Below are 22,326 nucleotides of genomic sequence, written 5' to 3' on the forward strand. Positions count from 1 at the left end.
TGCAGCTCGTGTGCTGACGAAGACCAGAGGGTGGGCCCACAGTACACCGGTTTTAGAATCGCTGCATTGGCTCCCCGTGTATTTCAGGATCGATTTTAAAGTTCTTTTATTGGTTTTTAAATGTCTTAATGGTCTGCTTCTCTCAATGACTATCGCCCTGTAGCCCTCACCTCAGTAGTGATGAAGTGCTTTGAACGCCTGGTCAGAGACTTCATCATTTCTTCACTACCAGACACACTGGACCCACTACAGTTCGCTTACCGTCCAAATCGTTCCACAGACGATGCCATCTCTCATCTCCTCCACACATCACTCACTCACTTGGACACTAGAAGGGGGAATTATGTTAAAATGCTCTTCATAGACTACAGCTCTGCATTTAATACCATAATTCCCTCCACACTCACCACCAAGCTGGAGCATCTGGGACTCAGCTCATCTATGTGTCTGTGGATCTCCAACTTCCTAACTGGCAGACCACAGGCAGTAAGGATGGGCGGACATGTCTCAGCCTCCACCACTCTCAGCACTGGAGCCCCCCAGGGGTGTGTTCTGAGCCCCCTGCTGTACTCTTTGTACACATATGACTGTGTGGCCACTACCAGCTCCACCACCATCATCAAGTTTGCTGACGACACCGTCGTGGTGGGCCTGATCTCTGATAACAACGAGACGGCCTACCTGAAGGAGATTAGGAATCTGGAGAACTGGTGCCAGAGGAACAACCGCCTTCTAAACGTCAGTAAGACAAAGGAGCTGATAGTGGACTTCAGCACTAAGCAGGAGAGGAACTACCAGACCCCCGTCATCAACGAGTGCCCAGTGGAGAGAGTGGACAGCTTCAAATACCTCGGAGTTCACATCACGCTGGACCTGTCATGGTCCTGTCACATCAACACCGTGGTGAAAAGGCCCGACAGCGTCTCTACCACCTCAGACGCTTGAGAGACTTCCAACTGCCCTCCAAGGTGCTCAGGAACTTTTACTCGTGCACCATAGAGAGCATCCTGACGGGAAACATCTTAACCTGGTTCGGGAACAGCACCATGCAGGACAGACGAGCTCTACAGAGGGTTGTGCGGTCAGCTGAGCGCACCATCCGCTCCGAGCTCCCTGACCTGCACTCAATCTACAGCAGGCGGTGCTGGACCAAGGCCAGGAAGATCGTGAAGGACCTCAGCCATCCCAACAACAGACTGTTCTCTCTGCTGAGGTCAGGAAAGCGATTCCGCTCCCTGAAGACCAACACAGAGAGACTGAGGAGGAGCTTCTTCCCGCAGGCGATACGGTCTCTCAATCACACACCACACAGTACTGACCCACACATATGGTTCTTACACACACACTGGACTTTCTGGACATTGTTTTCACTTCATCACTTAAATCACTTTAAGCATATTTGCACTGCACAAGACATAATGTGGATTGCACAACACTGGTCACTATATTCTTCATTTCCAGTTAATACTTGTACAGCTGCTGTTATTGTGTATATATTTATTTATTTATATTTCTTCATACATTCTTATATAGTTCTATATTGTGTATTTTGTTGTACAGTTATTTTATTTTCAACTTTAATTTATATATTTTATCTTATTCTCCCAGTTAAATTTACCCTTCATTCTAATTTGTGTTGTACAGTTATTTCATTTTTAACCTTAATTTATATCTTATTCCCTCCTAGTTAAATTTACCCTTTTTAATTTTTCCTATTTATTTCCTATTTATTTCCTTTTTTTTTTTCTTTAGGTCACGAGCAGTTGTCCAAGCATTTCACTGCATATCGTACTGTGTATGACTGTGTGCGTGAAAAATAAAATTTGAATTTGAATTTGATTTGGGCCGTCTTATCTCTCAGATCTGCTTTTACCATATGAACCCTCGCGGACCTTGAGGTCCTCTGGTACTGGCCTTTTGACTGTTCCCAAAGACAGCACACATACTCACGGAGAGGCAGCTTTTCAGTGGTATGGTCCTCGTCTGTGGAACAGCCTGCCGGAGGAGCTCAGGGCCGCAGAGAACGTACATGTTTTTAAGAACAGGCTCAAGACCACCTTTTTAATTTATCTTTCACCTAACGTTTATTTATTTTATGCTTATTTATTCTATCCTGTTATTCTATTTATTAATTTAGGTTTTACCTAATATTTATTGATTTTATTCTTACTCATTTTTTATCTTCTTACTATTTCTATTGTATCCCGTTCTTATTTACTTTATCTTTTTACCCTGTATATATCCTATTGTGACATATCTTCAGTGTTTCTCTGCACCGGGGCTGTGATCGACCGTGGCTGCTGGGGCTCTGGGGGTCCTCTCAGCCTGGCTGGGGGGGGGATATGGGTGCATTCATGATTGTTTATGTTAATGAGAGTGTGGGGGGTTAGTTGGAGGGCGGGGTGGGGTGCTTTTAACCATGTAAAGCACTTTGTGCTACTTTTTTTGTATGAAAAGTGCTTTATAAATAAAGACTGATTGATTGATTAATTTCCCAGCTTTGGTCATTATATACAGTATTTTGGAGACAGAGAGTTACAGACTCTCTCCCAGACCACGGACTCATAATACAAGTCAGAGCTTTATAAAAAAAAAAAGTTGTGTTTTCTAAATTGGAGTTCAAGTTATTTGTACTTCCAATAGTGTTAACATACTACACAGGTCATGAACAAGATTTCTTTTACATTTTCATTGTAAATGGGCTGAAGCAGTTCATTAAAAGTAGTCTAACATAAATGTAAACGCTGTAATTTGATTATTTTAATAAACCATGAAACTTGGATGGATTCGATGCCGGTGTGACCACAGTGCACACGTCTGCTGTCGCTCACAGTGGTCCAAGGAACCGCTCAGGGAGTTTGTGTGTTCGCTCAGACACGTGAAAAATTAGAGGGAACATTGGGCCTCTGACATTCAATACCCAGTTATTAAAATGTTAAGTGTAAATCATCCGCAGCCCACAATAGCAGCTGAATTTACTACGATTTCAGATCTTTTTACACGTCAATAAGAAACCACCGATGTGTAAAACAGGCTGACAACAGAATGACGTAAACCACACTGCTGCAACTGTGCAGCTCTCAGGTTTTATCTATTGTTTCTCTGTGTGGCCAGCAGGGGGAGGTGTTTTTTTTTTTTTTTTTTAAATATTAATGAAAACATTTTTCATGAAAGTTGCAAATTTGTTATCTGTTTTTATGACATTTTTCACTGTGGATTACAACAACATCAACATTAGAAAATGAAATACATTTATAGTAGGTGATCATTAATCACTATTATTGGCACTATTAAAGGGCCCCAAAAATCAAACTTTGCTTAGGGCACCACGGAGGGCCAACCCTTTTTACACTTCAACGATTGTACACAAAATACAATCATCCATCCTTCTATCTATTTATTTTTGTCCACTTATATAATTCAGCATCACAGGGAAGCTGGATCCCAGTTGTTTTTCACAGAGGGCCAAGCAGTGGAGGGAGCTGCCGACCTCCCAGCAATACATGTAAAAGCTTTATTTTATGCTGACTCTGGTCATCTTTATCTATCATAAAAATTTGCTTCACGATCTGAAACACGTAAGTGTGGCAAATATGCAAATAGCTAAGAAATCAGGATGGGGTAAATCGTTTCTCACTGCACTTCTGTTAGGCGACTGAATAAAAACACAAAGTCAGCAGTCTGGCTATGAATGTCTTTAATGTTTCCAAGATCAGAATCACATCAGGGTGTACAACCTCACCCCTGGCGCCGTTGCCCACCTCTCAATTTTAAATACACGTAGACATTGAGGGGTACCAGGAGGGGCTATGCGCTTACCTGCTGCTGAGTAATTGCATATGAGAGCATGAGGGTGGGAATGGATGTTTGTATCTGTGTGTGCCTGTTTGTCTGTGTCCATATGTCAGGTCGGGTATCAGACGCCACCTCTCTGGGGACATCTCAGGCCCTCCAAGGTATGGAGGCCTATCTCCCCCCACCACTCCCCCTGCCAGTGGCAGACGCCTTCAGACATCGGTGCATTGGTGGTTCTTTGTGTCTGGGGATGGGCGTCCAGGTACTGCTTGTCGGGGCCTGGAGCCTGGGGCTCGCTCGGGCTCCTTCAGGGTGGGGTGCCTTTGGCCTCTCAGCCTGGGGCTCGGTCACTCTGGCACAGCTGGCTGCCGGCGGAGCTCACGGGCACGTCACGTTTAAATCATGCTTTTTATCCATTTTTGTTTTTTAATGTTCTGTAAAGAACTTGGGATCACCTTGTTGTTGAACTGTGCGATATAAATAAACTTGCCTTGCATTTTGGCTGCTACCTCAAAGCACACTGTGCGCTGTCGATCTTACGTGCTGCACAATAATATTCAATATTTAGTATTTACAGTTATATTCACATAGATCATCGTGATGCTGTTGTTTATTATATTGCTCTCTTTTGTTTGCTTGTTTTCTCTTTTTTCTTTCTCAACAGGTGATCCAGGTGATTGATAGATGGATTTTTTGTCTGTTTGTTTTGTTGGCTTGGACAACTTCCTACCAGACCCGTGGAAGTGGAAGCTTCAGTGAAGAAAGATTCCTGCTCCCAGCCGTTCATTGGCTTGGCATTTTAAACCCCTAAAGGGTCACCTGGCCTGTAAATAAACAGGGCCAATAAAAAAAATCATAAGAATAATACAAAAACTTCAGCCAGTTTAACTTAATACATTAACTTATTCTTGTGTACACAGTAATTCATAAATAAATAATGTATATTATCAATAAAGATTGATCTAAACAGTTTAACTGCTATGTGCAGATAAAGGTTGCATAGCTTTAAAACATTTGCTATCCAGCAAATATCAGTCAAACTCAACACAAAAGGAAACACAACAATGGTTCAAATTGTTTGGACCGGTGATCCAAATCAACTGGCGTTGGTCAAACAGATGTGTGGTAGACTTACTTTGAAGGAGCTGCTACCGACAAACCAGCAAATAAACACCAAATATTTCATCTGTGACATTTGTGAGGTTTCCTCAAACACACTCCGTCAGTCTTGTTGCTGTTGAACGACAAACTATTTAAAAATGTCGCGGGTTTACCTGGTCATATTCTCATTCACGGGGCGCTCGCCAAAACAAAAGCAAACCATTAACACCACGCCGATGCTGTTCACAGGACAGCAAGAGTAACGATCAGGAGCATCTGGTCTTCGTTATCGTTCCCCTCGTGCGTGTTATTACTGCGATTTCAGCGTTTTCGCTTCACAACTAAAGTGTGCAGTTTACTTTGTGTGCACTCAAATGGAGTCAAGTCAATTAGCGCCACCTGTGGTCAAGTGCCATAGCCTACAGCCAGATGAACTTGTGACACACATCTGAGCCACGTTTGAATTCCTGTTTCATGCACAATACATTTGTAACTTTTAATTTTTTCTGTTTTTGTGTCTTGCAAATAAACCTTTAAACTGATTTGAAATGATGTTATGTATTTATTTTTGGCCTATAGCTACGGTGGCCCTGAGAGGCCAAACGGACTGCAACTTAAGAAAACACCAGCAATAAAAAAAAAAACGCTGCAAAAGCACAAAAAACACAACTGAAATAGGAAAAAAGAAAACACAAATACAAAAAACGAAAACACAAATAGGAAAAAAGAAAACAGAAGTGTTTCTGGGGAGACAATAGTAATTAGTAATAAACAGAGCCAGTGTGACTAAGTGGAGCTTGTGAGAGTGAGTGGATTGAAGAAAGTGAGGGACTCAGATGTGTCAGTTGGTTTGTCTTTGTTTGTGAGTGTGGAGGAGAGTTAGATTGGGTTGGTTTTAAAGCTAAGTTAAGAATATTCTGAATTTCAATTCAATTTTATTTATATAGCACCAAATCACAACAACAGTCGCCTCAAGGCGCTTTATATTGTACAGTTTAATTTCCAAAACTTGCATATGATCTTCAGTTTGCAGCTGGACTATCACATAGCAGCTGGAGCAGTCTCACATGGAGGCCAGTCCACTGCTGCCACCTGTGGCCAAGTGCCATAGCCTACTACTAGATGAACTTGTGACACACATCTGCAGTAGAGGCTGAGTGGCTGCTCTCACACCTGGAGCATCCAAATCGACCCACAAACACGCTGAAAGATGCAATGCCATCAATGTGGATTGTCCAGACTGAGAGACCTCTTCCCTCTGACCCCTCCCCAAACCCTCAAACCCTCCTACCCACCTCGACATACAAACTCTGTGTGGCTTCACGTGTTCTGTTGATGTTTACATGATCGAAATAACTTGAACACAAACACAAACAAACAAAGAGGAAGACCGCACCGGAAGGAAACAACTACAAGTCCCAGCATCCTCTGTGTTTAGGGAGCAGCAGTGAAAGTGAAAGCAGGAGGAGGAAGGTGGAGCTGAGGCAGGTGAGTGTTTACATGAATATGTTTCTTCTTATGACATAAAATAATTCCACGCTGTTCGTGTCTGTGGGTGAAATGTGAGGCCGGTCGGCTCCTCTGAGCGCTGGTTTCCTGTAAGTAGAGAGGAAGTGAGTTTAGCTGAGCCTCCGTTTAGTGTGAGAGAGCAGGAGGAGAGTGAGAGCTGTGCTGAGGCAGGGTGAGTGTTAACACCGCTCTGACATTACTGTGTCTCTGTGGCGGGAACAACAGGCTCCGTCAGTGGAGGCAAAAATAATCAGACTTTGGTTTTTCAAAGGAAACAACTTTATGTCGGAAGTTCCCGCACGCTCATTGGATAACGATGTGTCAATCTCGAGCTATTAGCCAATGAGCGTGCGGATTCACAGAAAGACCCGCCTTTATCACGGGACTTTAAAAACTACAATGGCGACAGAAACTCCGTGAGTGGAGTTCAGGGTGACGTTATGAAACTGTGACGTTTGAGGAGATGAGGCCTCAACAATGTTGGGTTGTAGCTGTGCTTCAGGTTAGAGTGAGTGTCCATGGAATAAATGTAAGTCAGTGAACTGGAAACATGACTGTGTTCAAACTTTGTTTCCTTTTTATAATGAGTCTAATCAAAGGTGGACAGAAGTATCTCCACTGTGACTTTTCTGTGTCACCATCAGAGCTTCTGCACAGTGTTTCTGGGGCAGATAACATTGCAGCATTATGGAGACATTATGGAGACAAAAAGAAAAGCGTCTGGACTTCTTTAAGTTAAACTTAAAGAAGTCCAGACGCTTTTCTTGGACTGTTGGTTTCAGTGTTGAGTCTCATTCACACACTCCCTCAGACTCTTCACACACACTGATTTGCTGACATAAACACACTCCTGTGTGCTTCACACACACACTGAGGACCATCTACAGACTGTGAGCTCCGTCTTCTTCGTCTTTGGAGCCGAACTCTGACAAAGTTAGGAACAAAACTTTCTCCAGCGTGTGAACTTTCCTCCTAGACTCAGTCTGAGCAGTCAGACCACATATTTCTAAAGCAGCACATGAAGGTGTGGCTCACACACACACAGGTGAAGGAAACAGCTGCAGTATTAAAAACTGCTTCACTGTCTACAAATATATGAACTGAATGTTTCTTTCAGGCTGTAAAAACCTTATTTATCCTCCATTACAGTCCTGCATTCAGAGCATTACTTCTGTTATATTAGTACATGTATTTTATTCTGATGAACACATGAAACTCTGAGCTGGATTGAATCCATTGAATCAGAGTCCAGGACTCAGACTAAACACACTGAATGTGTCCTGAGCTCGGCCGCTGTTCCACAGTAACTGCTGTCAGAGTCACTGTTACTGAGTTAGCTTAGCTAGCAGAGCAGCTAGCAGTTAGAGTATGAACTCTGTAAGCAGTCAGCTCGGTCCTGGACATGGTTACTGACATAAAGCTGCTCTCTGCAGCCATGTTTGACCTGCTGCTTTGTAGGACTACAGTAATGGAGGATTTGGAGGCTGAACTGGGCTCTGTGACACTTTTTGTAGTGAACTGATGAAAGCTGCGTCTCAGATGAATGTTAGTCCAACACATCAGACACGACCTCTGCAGCTCTCAGTTGATGTGCACATGAATGATTTGTGTTTCCTCTGCAGGTGAAGGTAGAAAGTGTGTGTGAGCTGATGTGAATTGAGCAGCATGGATCAGTGTGAGGACAGAGAGGAGGGAGTCCCTCCCTCTAAAAGCACTCTGTGTGGGGAACATGAGAGCCAGACCAAAGCTCAGAGGTGAGATGACCATCTCTAACTGTCCATGACTCTTCTCCATGTCACAGCTCAGCACTCACATCACTGCTCCATCATTATTCACACTCATACCTCTGTGTGTGTTGTTTTAAAGCCCAGAGCTGTGGGGCGTACCAGGCTCAGCTGGACATAACCCTGAAACTAATCCAGAGCCTGGACCTGAACCCAGCTGTGTTTCTTTAAAGAGCAACATGTCGAAGGGTGTTGTTGTAAAATTTAACAAAAGACTGTTATGTGACAAAGAGTAAGTACATTATTTTTATGAGATTGTTCATCATGTCTTTAATTTAATGTTTCCAGTTTTTCCTTCCTGTCTCATGAAGCTGTGACATTTATTGTTTTTCTTTTAGGATCAATAAGAGGCCAGAATCTCCTGGACCTGAACCCAGCTGTGTTTCCTTAAAGAGCAACAGGTCGAAGGATGCTGATATAGACTTTAAAGGCTGTTCTTCTGCTGCTGAGAGGTAATGTGTGTCTAGATGTTGTTCCTGACTCTGTATTTCTGAATAAATCCTCGTGTTTAATATCAGCTCAGCTCTTTTTCACACATTTCTATGTTGGTATGTGAAGCGGTGTGTGTTGGAGTGTTTCCACAAACACAGCAGTCAGAGTGGAAAGAGTGGATGTTGTAGGAGGTGTTTGTGTAGTGAAGAGGCTGAGTGTCTGTAGGACTCCAGCTGCTCCAGCAGGTGTCTCCTTTGTGCTTTGCTTCAAACACAGTGTAGGGAGGAGCTTCCACTCAGGTGTTTCAGGTGTTGCTGGATGGAGGAGGACAAATAGTTTTTCCCTTCAGTGACACTTCAGCAGCTCAATGTTCTGGGAGATGTTTGTCTTTATGAAGGTTTATGGATTCTTGTTCTTACTTTGGTTAAACTGAGCAATACATTTTCCATCTAACATTTAAAGTAAATTTCCAGGTGAATAAAAGATCTGCAGCTGCAGCCTCTGTGATGTTTCACAGTCTGAAAGTAACAAATTCAACCAGAGTTCAAACAAAGGCTTAATATACGTGTGTGTTTGATATAATGCCAACAAGTACAAACAGGTGTTCTTACAGGTCTTAATCACAGAGGTCTGATAAGTCTGGTGACTTTCACACTCAGCAATTTTGCTGCCTTTTATTTTATATTGGCCTTTTTAAAGCCCTTCAAAGTCTCCCACATTCATACAGAGCTTTTAACACCAAACTCCTTTACAGTCCTTCTCCTCTCACACACGATCACACGACTGATTTGTCTGCAGCAGCTGTGTTACTGCTAGTATTTTATTATGTGTGTAATCTCCAAATATTGTTCCTGTGGTTTAGTTTGACTTCCTTCTGCAAACTCAGCTGCTCTGTTGCTGATACACGTCTCCATGAATATGATTGATCAGATGCTGCCAACACCATGTGTTTCATGTGAGCGCTCAGCTGAAACCCTGGGTTGACTTATCGAGTTAATAACAAGCTTCACGTGACTGTGAATGCTAAAGTGAATCCAGATAAAGGAAAGAGACCCTGCTAATGTTGGACTCACTTCTTAGTGTAGATCCCAGCGGGAAGTTCAACATAGCCATTCTTTGTGCTAGCTCGACCAAACCTGAGAGCACAGTGCAGGATAATGATCATCATCTGTCTCTGTCAAGGACATTTAAAATCCACAAATAACAAACATAATTATATTTGATCATTAAAAATATGTTTTCACTTAAAAAAGCATGAGCACACTGGTGGATTACAGAAACATGAAAACTCGTTAACAGTAAAGTTAATTTAGGCGTAAACAAAGTGTCAAACATACTAAAGTAGAAGGACTGATGATTGTGTTAACCCTCACATGGGCTGTACAACATTATATAGGGAGACAAAAACAGAGATTATCGTAGCCATCGCTCTCTCGCATGGACGTGGCAGTCTTGCTGTCTGCTGCGAATCCTCCCCGTACCTCCGTGACCTCGTCTGGTATCTGCTCCCTCCTCTGTAAGAGGACAGTAAAGGAAAACACGTCTCTGCCTAGTCTTGAAAATCGAATCTTATCATCCATTGTTCTTCTAGGGCCTCTTCTTCTTGTGGCCTCAGCTAACTGCTAATATTTAAATGGCTAACATTAACATGTGTGCCAGCCAGGTTAACATTTATGATGACCTATGATTAATTAACTGATGTTGAAACTGGAGCTTTACTGACCTCTGAAATTCCTCCTAAAGTGTTATTCAGTGTTGTGACAGTCAGCTGCTTCAGCTGCTGCTGGGATGGGCTGTGGCAAAGAGAACAGAGAAAATCCAAATCAGAGTTTTTCTCTGAATTAAAAGCAAGGAAACAACAATATATTCTACATGGTGAAACTGATGGTTTCTGGTGTTTGGGTCTGTTTTTCTGTATTCATGCAGATAAAGTGTAAACTCAGATGAATTATACCATCAAATGTTAAAGGAAAATATCAGGATGAGTGTCTGTGAGCTGAGAAGGACGTGAAGCGAGCAGTTTATCCCAGAGCTGAAGCTGCTCTGTGTGCAGAGATGAGCTCAGATTCCTGCTGTGATTGATCAACAGTCACAGAAATGTAGACTTGTAGTTATTACTGCAGTATGGTCACAGCAGATACTGATAAACATGTATTATGAGGATGGATGATCAAGTTTCTCACTCTCTCCTTTAAATCTCAGTTTTTTTCTTCTTCACAGTTTATCTGTTAATTTATTAATGAATAACACTGAAAGAGTTTCTGTTATATTTCCCCTTGAACATCAGCTTATTAGGGCGGCATTAGGAAATAGCCCCCCTCCAAAGAATGAATAAATGAATGATGATAATAATAAAATGATTCAAAAGCAGAGCTCAGAGTGGTAGAATGGTCAAACATGGATCCACGGGTGGTTCAACTGCATTTGGTGACGTGACTAAAGCAAATCTTTCAAATAATCCCACCATCAACGGGATGTTGTCTCCTTTACTACGGTTACTTTACTTGGTCGCCGTGTGAATTTCTTTGAAATGAACCAAATTCTTTTATTTGTTGGTTGTTGCATATTTAACCTCTACAGTCAGGAAAGGAGGAGATGAGGCCTCAACAATGTTGGGTTGTAGCTGTGGTTCAGGTTAGAGTGAGTGTCCATGGAATAAATGTAAGTCAGTGAACTGGAAACATGACTGTGTTCAAACTTTGTTTCCTTTTTATAATGAGTCTAATCAAAGGTGGACAGAAGTATCTCCACTTTGACTTTTCTGTGTCACCATCAGAGCTTCTGCACAGTGTTGTCAAATCTGGATGTTTGTCACTAACAGTCACTGATTGTAGTGATAAAGAAATGTGTTCACAGAGGGAGGAAGAGGAAGAGGAGTGGTGTTTGTAAGGAGGAGCAGCAGTCCTGCTGTGCTTTGTGTCAGGACGTCCTGAAGGATCCAGTCTCTACCAGCTGTGGACACTGGTTCTGCAAACAGTGCATTTCCTCATACTGGGACCAGTCTGCTTCATCAGGAGACTCGTCCTGTCCCCAGTGTGGAGAAAGATCCAGAAGCAGAGCTGGACTGCAGACAGCCAGTCAGAGCAGCTGTGTACAAAGTAAGACTGAACATCTGTCTGCTGATGGACTCATTTCTGAAAACTGGACTTCTTGTGTTGTTCAGACATTGAAGAGTTTTCTTTCTCTTTAGTCTCATTGTTTTTCTTTCTTTCAGCAGATGTTGGTCTGCAGGAGGTTTTAGATGAACATAAGATCAGTCTGAGGAGGAGATGTGAACGTGTGACTGAAGGAAGTGATGAAACAGGAAGTAGAACCCTCATCAACACCATCTACACTGAGCTCTACATCACAGAGGGACAGAGTGAAGAGGTTCATACCCAACATGAGGTGAGGCAGCTGGAGACAGCTTCCAAGATGGACGCCCTCCATGACGCTCCAATCAGGTGCCAGGACATCTTTAAAGCCTTACCTGACCAACAGAGACCCATCAGAGTGGTTCTGACCAACGGCGTGGCTGGTGTTGGAAAAACCTTCTCAGTGCAGAAGTTCACTCTGGACTGGGCAGAGGGCTTGGAGAACCAACATGTCAGTGTGGTGGTTCTGCTTTCATTCAGGGAGCTGAACCTGATCAGAGATGAGCAGTACAGTCTTCTGGAGCTGCTCCATGTTTTCCATCCAACATTACAGAAGGTCACAGCAGAGAAGCTGGCTGTCTCTCAGCTTTTGTTCATCTTTGACGGCCTGGATGAAAGCAGACTTTCATTGGATTTCACCAACAGGAAGCTGCTGTCTGATGTCACACAGAAGTCATCAGTCAGCCAGCTGCTGACAAACCTCATCCAGGGGAATCTGCTTCCCTCGGCTCTCGTCTGGATAACTTCCCGACCCGCAGCAGCCAATCAGATCCCTCCTACATGTGTTGACAGGCTAACAGAAGTACGAGGCTTCACTGACGCCCAGAAGGAGGAGTACTTCAGGAGGAGATTCAGTGATGAAGAGCTGTCCAGCAGAATCATCTCCCACATGAAGACATCCAGGAGCCTCCACATCATGTGTAGTATCCCAGTCTTCTGCTGGATCACTGCTACAGTTCTGGAGCACATGTTGACTACAGAGCAGAGAGGAGAGCTGCCCAAGACCCTGACTGACATGTACTCACACTTCCTGCTGGTTCAGACAAAGAGGAAGAAGAACAAGTACCATGAGGGACGTGAGACGAGTCCACAGGAGCTGACGGAGGCTGACAGGGAAGTTCTTCTGAAGCTGGGGAGGCTGGCGTTTGAACATCTGGAGAAAGGAAACATCATGTTCTACCAAGAAGACCTGGAGCAGTGTGGTCTGGATGTGACAGAGGCCTCGGTGTACTCAGGAGTTTGTACAGAGATCTTCAAAAGAGAGTGTGTGATCTTCCAGAAACCAGTCTACTGCTTTGTTCATCTGAGCATTCAGGAGTTTCTGGCTGCTGTCTACATGTTCCACTGTCACACCAACAGGAAGACAAAGGTGGTAGAAGGTTTTCTTGGGAATTTCCGAGAAGAAAACAAAACCAGATATTTTTTAAACAACTTCAAATTCCTGGATGTCTTTTTAACTAAAGTCATGAGAAAATCCCTCCAGAGTAAAAATGGCCACCTGGACCTGTTTGTTCGCTTCCTTCATGGCCTCTGTCTGGAGTCCAACCAGAGACTCTTAGTAGGTCTGCTGGGTCAGACAGAGATCAGTCCAGGAACCATCCAGAGAGTCATCAACAACCTGAAGAAGATGAACAGTGATAAAATCTCTCCTGACAGAAGCATCAACATCTTCCACTGTCTGATGGAGATGAACCACCTCTCATTATTTCAGGAGATCCAAGAGTTCCTGAAGTCAGAGAACAGATCAGAGAAGAAACTCTCTGAGATCCAGTGCTCAGCTCTGGCCTTCATGCTGCAGATGTCAGAGGAGGTTCTGGATGAGTTGGACCTGCAGAAGTACAACACATCAGAGCGGGGACGACAGAGACTGATTCCAGCTGTGAGGAACTGCAGAAAGGCTGGGTGAGTCCAGATGTGATCATTAACATCATTGATCAGTGTAGGTTAGTAGTTTAATGTTGAAAATAAAATCAGATTGTAACCACAAAGTGTTTGTGTCCGTACGCTGCAACCTTCCACACCATTCCTTTATTGTACAGACTCAGCAGCAGCTCCATGGATCCCAAATCCAAGAGTGGAGAACAGATTTGAAGTGTGTCACATCCATGCAGTCACAGCTGTTTCCACCATGTTTCCACTGATATTAATCCTGTTCAATGACACGTTTCATATCAGTGAATATGTTCTTTAGGACGTCCACTGACATGTTTAAGTGTCCTGCTGGAAATCACTCAAATCATCCATGAAATCCATGAAAAATCCTTTTAGTGTTTCTAACTTCACCCTCTGTCCTCTCTCTCTCTCCATCCTCCTCACTGCTTCTTTCACTGATAATCACACAAACATCGTATTCAGCTACAAAATAACACAATAACATCATCTGATGATCATTATTATAAGAGCAGGATCCATATTTGATATCAGAGTAACACACTGCTTGGTTATGTGCAGTCATCATCAGTGACTGTGGGTCAAACAGAAGCTCTCTGATTGGTTGCTGACCTTGGTCACCTGTCCACTCTCACCTGTTTGTGTTTGCTCTCTCTTTGCTGTCTCCATCCTCTCTCTCCTTTCTCTCCCTCTCTGTCTTTGTACGTCACTCAGGTCCAATGGAAACAGTGACCTTTACAAACCAATCAAAGACAAACTGATCCATGTCAGGTTATAACAATATTCAAAGTGAATACAGGCTGCTGCTGGACACAGACAGGTAACATCATTTTGACTTGCTGTCACCTGGATCTGGACTCATAAACACTGAAGCCCTGAACAGGAATACAAATCATTTTCTGCCAACTAGCGACACACCAGCAGATAATGGCTCAGAAAGCTCAAATGAGCCAATCATTTCTGTGTTTAGTTCCCCTGAAATCAGATCTGATATCAGCAGCTCTGAGTTCATTCATCATTATTGTCCAGTGATGAGATTTCTGCTCCGTTTGGTAACAGTCAGCAGGTTTTTCCTGCGTGTGGACGTGAACAGTCGTACCTGACAGCAGGTAGCAAACAGAGATCATCTTTCCAGCTGGAACTCTTCACTGAGCTGAACTCATTCAAAATGTTCTGGAGTCAAAACAGGAAACAGTCCAAATGTGTGTCTTCACTCTGACTCTGGATCAGATCTCAGTGACAGACTGTGGACATTATGGAAGCCTAAATGTGACACCATCTTCCTCCTTCATCTGCAGATTAAAGCCAAACAAAGATTCTCATTAAAAGTCTGCAGGTCTGAGAGAGACTCAATCGTTGTGTCATGTCAAACACAGTAAGAGGAGCTGAAGCACAGATGTGAAGAGCAGATTCATCAGATTATGACCTCACTCTGTTTTGTCTTCATATACATTCAGTCTGTGTTTATAATGCAGATTTTCTGCTTTTATAATAACACATTTTATATTTTCTATCATCACAGACTGACTCAGTGTGGACTCTCAGAGTCTCACTGTGAAGTTGTGGCCTCAGCTCTGAAGTCCAACCCCTCCCATCTGACAGAGCTGGACATGAGTAACAACTACAACCTGCAGGATTCAGGTGTGAAGCTTCTGTGTGCTGGACTGGAGAGTCCAAACTGTCGACTGCAGACTCTGAGGTGAGTTCACTGACTGCGGCTGTTGTAGTTTTTCTATATTTCAGGTCTTTGGTGTTTGAAACGTTCTTTAGTTCCTAAATGTTCAGGATGTGTCTGAAGACAAATGTGAAGAAGTTTGAGTGCTTTCAGAAATGTTGTCTTTCCAAACGACTGAACAAGAGTTTTTCCTTTTGGCTCCAAACAGAAGTGACAGACTTGAGCAGGGTTCATTTAAAGGCTGACAGAAGTGGAGTGGTGACGGGGAGATGTTTGACAGGACAGTGTTTCAGCCTCCACAGGTTCATGTTGTGCTCCATCAGTCAGTGAAGATGAAGTCAGTGCTGATGAGGCTGTAGAGTGTGTGAGGGATGTGAATGAGGATGATGAAGATCTGATGATAGCAGATAAAAACAGGCTGCAGAGACTTTGAGCCATACAGGGCACACAGTGTGTGTACAGAACAGCTGAAATCATTATGGAGGCCTCACTGGAATATGGAAGCATCACAGTACAGCTTCAGTGAAGCATTAAAGTCTCTGATATGAGATGAGAAATGAAGCAGCCAGAGCTTTTTCATGAGTGGAAACCCACTGTGACTGTGAGCTGCTGCTACAGCCTCCAGATTAGCCAGCAGCTCATCCTGCTCAACATTTCCTCACCAACTTTAATGGAAGTGTGATGTTTTCAGCTGGAGTGATGGTCAGGGTGGCCTCCCTCTCCTCTTCTTCTCCTCTTCCTCTTTCATTTGTAAAGCCACTTCTGCTGCTTTCATTCATTTGGAAGTCCTGTAGCTGAGTTTGGGAGAGACTAACAGCCTCGGCAGCAGAGGGGAGAAAGGCTGTAACACCACCACTTTACTCTGTTCTACCTGTCACATCATTTTATCAGGAAACAAATATGCTCATGTTTTTACTATGTTTGTCTTGAAGATGTAAGAAGATCACATGGTGCTTTTTATTATTGTGTTGGTTTGTTTGCTGTCTCTTGGATGGAGCCCAGCTGTGCGTGGCCCCTGGGCCTGTGGTCAGAGTGTGTGCTGGATAATCCGGCCCAGGATGAGGCCAAACTGACATGGGATGAAATGTCTGTCACATAATTGAGCTTAGTGTAGTTTCATTTCTGCACAATTTAAAAACAACCAAAACTTTGTTCTGTCTTTTCTATGTTATACTGTAGACTTTCTCTGATACTGTGTCCAAAAGGAGCAGCTTTTACTTTGAAGGGGAGGCGTCTCTGTTTCCTCTTCAGGTTGGATGATGGAAGCAAATTAGTAGCTGTGTCCCAAAACGTCGGCTGCATCCTCCAGAGGCTGCATTTGAAGGCCGATTACGTCACAGCCAGGCGATGAAGGCTGTCCGTATTTGTCGACTCCTTCAAATGTGCCCGACAAATGCGTCCTTCATTTCCCCGAATTTGAAGGATTCGTCGGGTGTGTCCTTCGTGGCCCACCATATCCCAGAATTCATAGCGCGGCCCAGCCAAATTTCAGCTGCCAACAATGGCGGCTGCTACTAAGTTTTCAAATTACTCTTATTAATCTTTCTGAGTCACAAAATAAACTTTTAACATATTTTCAGGCGAGAAAGTAGCTGTGTAAACTTCAAATATCTGCTTGGTTTATCAAGACATCACATATTTGCAAAAGTGTGCCGACGTTTTCGGAGACGTCTGTTACCCACCCGCTCGCTAGCAAGCCGGGGGGTTCAATGGTCACTCCAGCCGGCGAGAGCAGCGGACGCCCGGCTTCATCGTTTTCAGACCCCGCTCTTTCACTACTCAGGTGAAACACGATATATAAGTCACTCGGATAACTTAAAAATGTAATTGTTTGCCTTTTTTCTGTGTTTTATTTGTTCCGGAGTAAATCGGTTTGGCTGAGATCAAAGTTCCTCCGGGATTTTCACACAGCTGAATAAACGTTAAACAGGAAACTGATTAAACAGAAGTGTGAGACGGTCGAGAGTTTACGCCAGTGTCCTGTTATATTTTAGATAGCAAGGAGCAGACGGCCGAGTTTATTAAACTCCACCAACACAGCGGTGACGCAAATCTGAAGGCTAGACCGTCCCATTTCACAGCCTCGCACTTCCAGCCTTTTCGGTCTTTGAAGGACCCGGCCCACGTAGACCGCGAATACCGGGTCCTCCGAAGGATGCAGCCGACGTTTTGGGACACAGCTAGTGTGTGATGTTCTTTCAGTGTTGCACTTTGTAGACGCTCCCTGAGCACTGGTCTCACAGCCAGCTGCACATAGAGACCAGTGTTGTTAGTCCAGGTCAGAAGATGACTTGTTGGAATGAAAATGAGCTTGTAGTTTGTCTGCTTTAATAATGTGACTGGAAAAAGGTGTTGGACTTCAAATATGTCCATTTCTTTCACACTTCACCTTTAAAAGTGAAGCCTTGTGGTTCCTGGAAGGAAAAACACGACTTTTTCAAGTCTTTGTCCTGTTTTTATGATAAATGTACGACTTTAATGTGAAACATTCAGAGTTTTTTCTCTTGTTGTGTTTGTTTGAAGCTGCTTCCTGTTGGCTTCAGCTGTTTGGAGTTTCCATTTTCTAAACTTCTACATTCTGAACCTTCTTCAGCTCTGAACAGATGATGAAACACTGAATGATTTCAAGCTCACACTTTGTCTAATAAACTTACATCTTTCATTCTTTATACAGATTGGAGAGCTGTGGTTTGTCAGAGATCAGCTGTGATTATCTGGCAGCAGCACTGAAGTCCAACCCCTCCCATCTGAGACAGCTGGACCTGAGCTCCAACAACAAGCTGCAGGATTCAGGAGTGAAGCATCTGTGTGGTTTCCTGGAGAGTCCAGGATGTGGACTTGAAACTCTGAGGTCAGTCAGCATGTTTTAGTTGTGCTGAGATGAATATGATGTGAAAGTTGTGCTGACACTAAACTGCAGACATCAGGCTGATATTATACTGATCCACACTGAGGATCTTCATGGTAAAGTCTGTTTTCTTCTTCTCTGGTTTAGTCCATTGACTGCAGCAGAACAATGTTCACATTTCAAACAGTGAGACTCAACGTATGGCCCGCGGCCCACACGCGGCCTGCCCACCTTTCCTGATTCAGAGAGAGGGGACCCTGATTAACTGTGTAGTGTTCTTCCTCACAGTTCTAAGTATCAGACACAACAATGAATAATCCACAGCTGACTGTCTTTAGCAGGTCAAAGGTCACGGCACACAGCAGGCAGTGGGAAATATTATAACTCTGATCATTTATCAGCACATATCCATATGTATAAAAACAAAGCTGACACTGTGAGACTTGATCAGAGGTGTGATCATCACAGCAGAGGCCTTTGTGTCAAAGTCACTGAGGATCAAACAGAAACACATGAAGCAGATTTTCCTGTTCTGGCTTTTTATAGCAGATAACCTTCAAAATATTCTGCAGTCCATCAAAAACTGAAGCAAACCATGAATCAACATGTGAACATGAGCTGATGCTGCTGAAGTGAAGCAAAGTTACAGAGGTTTGATTACAGACACAGCTGAGAGTTTGTAATCTGTCATCATTTTAAAAGGTTTACATTTCTTCAGTATATCCACATTTGCAGCTGGTACCTCAACCTCCACTTGTCCAACACAACTGCTGTCCACTGCCTCCATGACATTGTGATTTTGCTGTTGGTCTTCTGTCAGATCTTCATCAATCACTTCTGCACGGGGCACACCTTCAGACTCTGCAGCTGCATAACGAAAGCCTGTAAGATAAAATTAGACATAAGGTAAATGTACACCAATATTCCAATGACAGGTGTGTGATTCATCTGGAAGTTATGTGCGGATTAGTGTACAGTGATAGCAATTTAGTATGTTTTTAGAGGGGGGGGGGGTTGTTTACCTCCGATGGGTGCTCTTTTTCGCTTCCGTTGCGTACGCCTTGAGTGCCGGTCCGAGTCTGATACAGGTATGTCGTCATGCCCCATGTGCAGTGTTGGTGCCCAGTCTGGATTTGTTACATCCATTTCATATGCTGGTTTGCCTGCAATAATGCCAAATCATAAGCTACTCAGTCGACATGATGTGGTTCTGCAGCATCACACATTAGCATGTTTTATCTCATTATCTATGACCTCAGCACATTGAAAATAACACTAAAAGCCTTTCAAGAGTGATATGAATTAATTTAGAACTCACCGGAAAGAAAATGCCGTGAGCAAACCAACAAAAAGCTGGGGATTGCAGAGAACTCGATATCCGCTCGTCTCACCGCTGCAATCCAAGCCTGACGTCTTTGTTTAGTAATATCGGATACATGGGATCCCTCACGTTGCCTCCAGGATGGAAAACGATGAAAAGAGAGCCCGTTATCCAGCTTCTTGCCTTCACGATCATGTGATCTAACGTTGCAACCGACAACACAACACGTACGATCCATAGCTGAAATGGTATCCTTTGGCTGGCCTACTGTCATGGCGGAAGGGGGCGTGGCCCATCTCCCGTGACATCACGCTCCAAAGCCCTATAGGTGGGAAAATGTACCATGTCGACCAATCAAAAATTATATGGAAACATGACATTTGGTTGTTTAGCAAAAGGGGGAAGTTTTAGGAGTGACCGGCAAGAGAGAGCGAGTGAGCGAAAGAGAGAGAGAGTTTTGATACGTGAGAGATTTGTGACGTTTACCGTGTTTGGTCTCAAGTTAGTTTGTTGTCTTGTGTATTTAGTGTGTAGCTGTTGTTTTGTTTTGTGTGTCAGTTCTACTAGTGATCGTCACAGTTGCTGCCTTAAAGCCAACAAAGGCAGATTGCAGTGTAAACGCTGAGTGACACACCTGCTGTCAGACCTGCAGGTTTATCCCTGTGCTGTTCTCATATGTGTTAGAGTGACACAAACTATTGTTTGACACCTGATTGTTCTGTAAATAGTTTGAAATGATTATATGAAAAACGTCTGAGCCTTGGCTGCATTTTTTGGTAAATAGTACCATATAACTTTGTTGTTTGCAAAACGTGTGCGTATTTTTAAAAGTGTACAATCTCTATTTGCATTTCAAGTTATGAAGATGATTCGTTAAACATGTGTGTGGTTTTTACAGTCAAAATATCACTTTCTACTTGTATTTTAAATTTTGTCTGAATTTAGATAAATTGTGCTGATACAGTTGGTCAAAATGAGAAAATAACAGATTGGCAAGATAAACTGTTTTTAAAGGTAAAATATAGAGGCCACATCAAAAGTAGTCAAGAAGGGTTAAAGGCTAAAAGCAAAGTTGTCACCAAGTACTGTTTATATTTGTGTGTATTGCTGCAGCTTTTTTGAGTATTAATTTGGTGCCTTTGTGTGAAATAATGGTATTGTGAGTGATCCATATAGTCACAAAGAATAGCCACTTGTTTCTGTGCTACCAAAGTTCCCCGGCTTTCATTCAAAATGTGTTTATCGTCAGCACCTGCACATTAAACTACTTAAACATTATAAATGTCTTCAAGCTCACACTGAGGCCTGTGGGGTACTATCAGCCACTGAGACAGTACACACATTTATATGTGTTTGTATATGAATATTTCATACTTTAAGACTGCCTGTTTATTTAAGGGAGATGAACAAAATACATTGGAATTGTACAAAATAATATCATGGATGATAAATTAAATAGATTTTAAGTAGATGCTTGTGCATTCTTAAAGTCTTATATGTTGAACTGAACTATGTGATCTGTTCAAAGCCTTAATCTTAATTTGAAGTGAAATGTGCATTTTGAGTTTATACACTATGTATATAAGGCGACCGTTTCCTTTTGCAGTATTTTTGTGTGGTGTACTTTTCTATGTCTTAACAAAAGGGGAACAAAGGTGTTTAAGTTCACCTAGGATGATGTGTTTTAATTTTCACATGGTCTTGCTTGAATTTGACCCTGACAAAGGCGTATGAACTCTGTCAGCTGTTTGGAGTTTCCATTTTCTAAACTTCTACATTCTGAACCTTCTTCAGCTCTGAACAGATGATGAAACACTGAATGATTTCAAGCTCACACTTTGTCTAATAAACTTACATCTTTCATTCTTTATACAGATTGAGTCTCTGTGGTTTGTCAGAGATCAGCTGTGATTATCTGGCAGCAGCACTGAAGTCCAACCCCTCCCATCTGAGACAGCTGGAGCTGAGCTGCAACAACAAGCTGCAGGATTCAGGAGTGAAGCATCTGTGTGGTTTCCTGGAGAGTCCAGGATGTGGACTTGAAACTCTGAGGTCAGTCAGCATGTTTTAGTTGTGCTGAGATGAATATGATGTGAAAGTTGTGCTGACACTAAACTGCAGACATCAGGCTGATATTATACTGATCCACACTGAGGATCTTCATGGTAAAGTCTGTTTTCTTCTTCTCTGGTTTAGTCCATTAACTGCAGCAGAACAATGTTCACATTTCAAACCTTCAAAGAAGAAGAAAAATCCTCCACTGGATAATTCACTGTGAAACTCTCCAACTCTTCATTCCACCTTAAAGTCTGTCTGACACTGAAATCCAAAGCAAAATGTGTGTTTGCTTTACAGACAGCAGTCCAACACAAACATACACACATCATCCAAAACACAGTCCAACATCCAAATCTCCTCCACTGCCAGCATGAATGATGGGAAAGAGAAGGAGGAACACTCTGACATTCAGGGTTAGAATGAGTTTCATGAAGCAGACTGTGAAGATCAAAGCTGCATTAGAAAGCTTACATGAATGAATGAGTGGACAGAAGTGGACAGAGATCATCTGAAGCACTTCAAAGGCTTTAAATCAGCACATTTCTCTTTATTCTTTATCAACTCTGTTAGTTTCTCTCAGTTTTCTGTGGAATGAAGCTAACAGCAGGCTAATAAGATGCTGACCAATAGGTTTCTATTAAAGGTTGTAATTTGTATATGAAAAAGTGCTTTGGCTCAGCAGGGATCAGCTTACAGGTAGAATACAGCTGCTGGATGGGATTAGCATGTCATAGCTATCTACCAAACTGCTAACTGGGGGATTTCAGGCCATCTATGGA

At 42.9% G+C, this 22,326-nt stretch overlaps 2 protein-coding genes across 2 annotated transcripts in view; both read left to right on the top strand.

Moving 5' to 3' along the window:
- The window catches only part of LOC146716484 (protein NLRC3-like), a 368,054-nt gene that overhangs the window by 240,707 nt on the left and 105,021 nt on the right, over window positions 1-22,326 (top strand). The gene's annotated exons all lie outside the window — the stretch shown is intronic.
- LOC146716494 (protein NLRC3-like) lies at window positions 7,808-21,560 on the top strand. The gene is made up of 5 exons (XM_085452724.1): window positions 7,808-7,903; window positions 11,443-11,719; window positions 11,836-13,657; window positions 15,168-15,344; window positions 21,365-21,560. The coding sequence occupies exons 1-5, from the start codon at window positions 7,808-7,810 to the stop codon at window positions 21,558-21,560; spliced, it is 2,568 nt and encodes an 855-aa protein (XP_085308850.1).

This window comes from Copadichromis virginalis, linkage group LG3 (assembly GCF_057382275.1).
Source record: "Copadichromis virginalis isolate Kocher_CV1m ecotype Utaka linkage group LG3, C_Virginalis_male_GT1.1, whole genome shotgun sequence".
In the NCBI taxonomy this organism is placed as follows: Eukaryota; Metazoa; Chordata; class Actinopteri; order Cichliformes; family Cichlidae; genus Copadichromis; species Copadichromis virginalis.

What these genes read in the sequence shown, in the direction of transcription:
- LOC146716494 (XM_085452724.1), top strand. Translation starts at nt 7,808, where the DNA reads ATGGTTACTGACATAAAGCTGCTCTCTGCAGCCATGTTTGACCTGCTG. An exon ending in TGGAGGCTGAACTGGGCTCT is followed by an intron (nt 7,904 to 11,442) that starts GTGACACTTTTT and finishes TGTCACTAACAG; the next exon opens with TCACTGATTGTAGTGATAAA. An exon ending in TCAGAGCAGCTGTGTACAAA is followed by an intron (nt 11,720 to 11,835) that starts GTAAGACTGAAC and finishes TCTTTCTTTCAG; the next exon opens with CAGATGTTGGTCTGCAGGAG.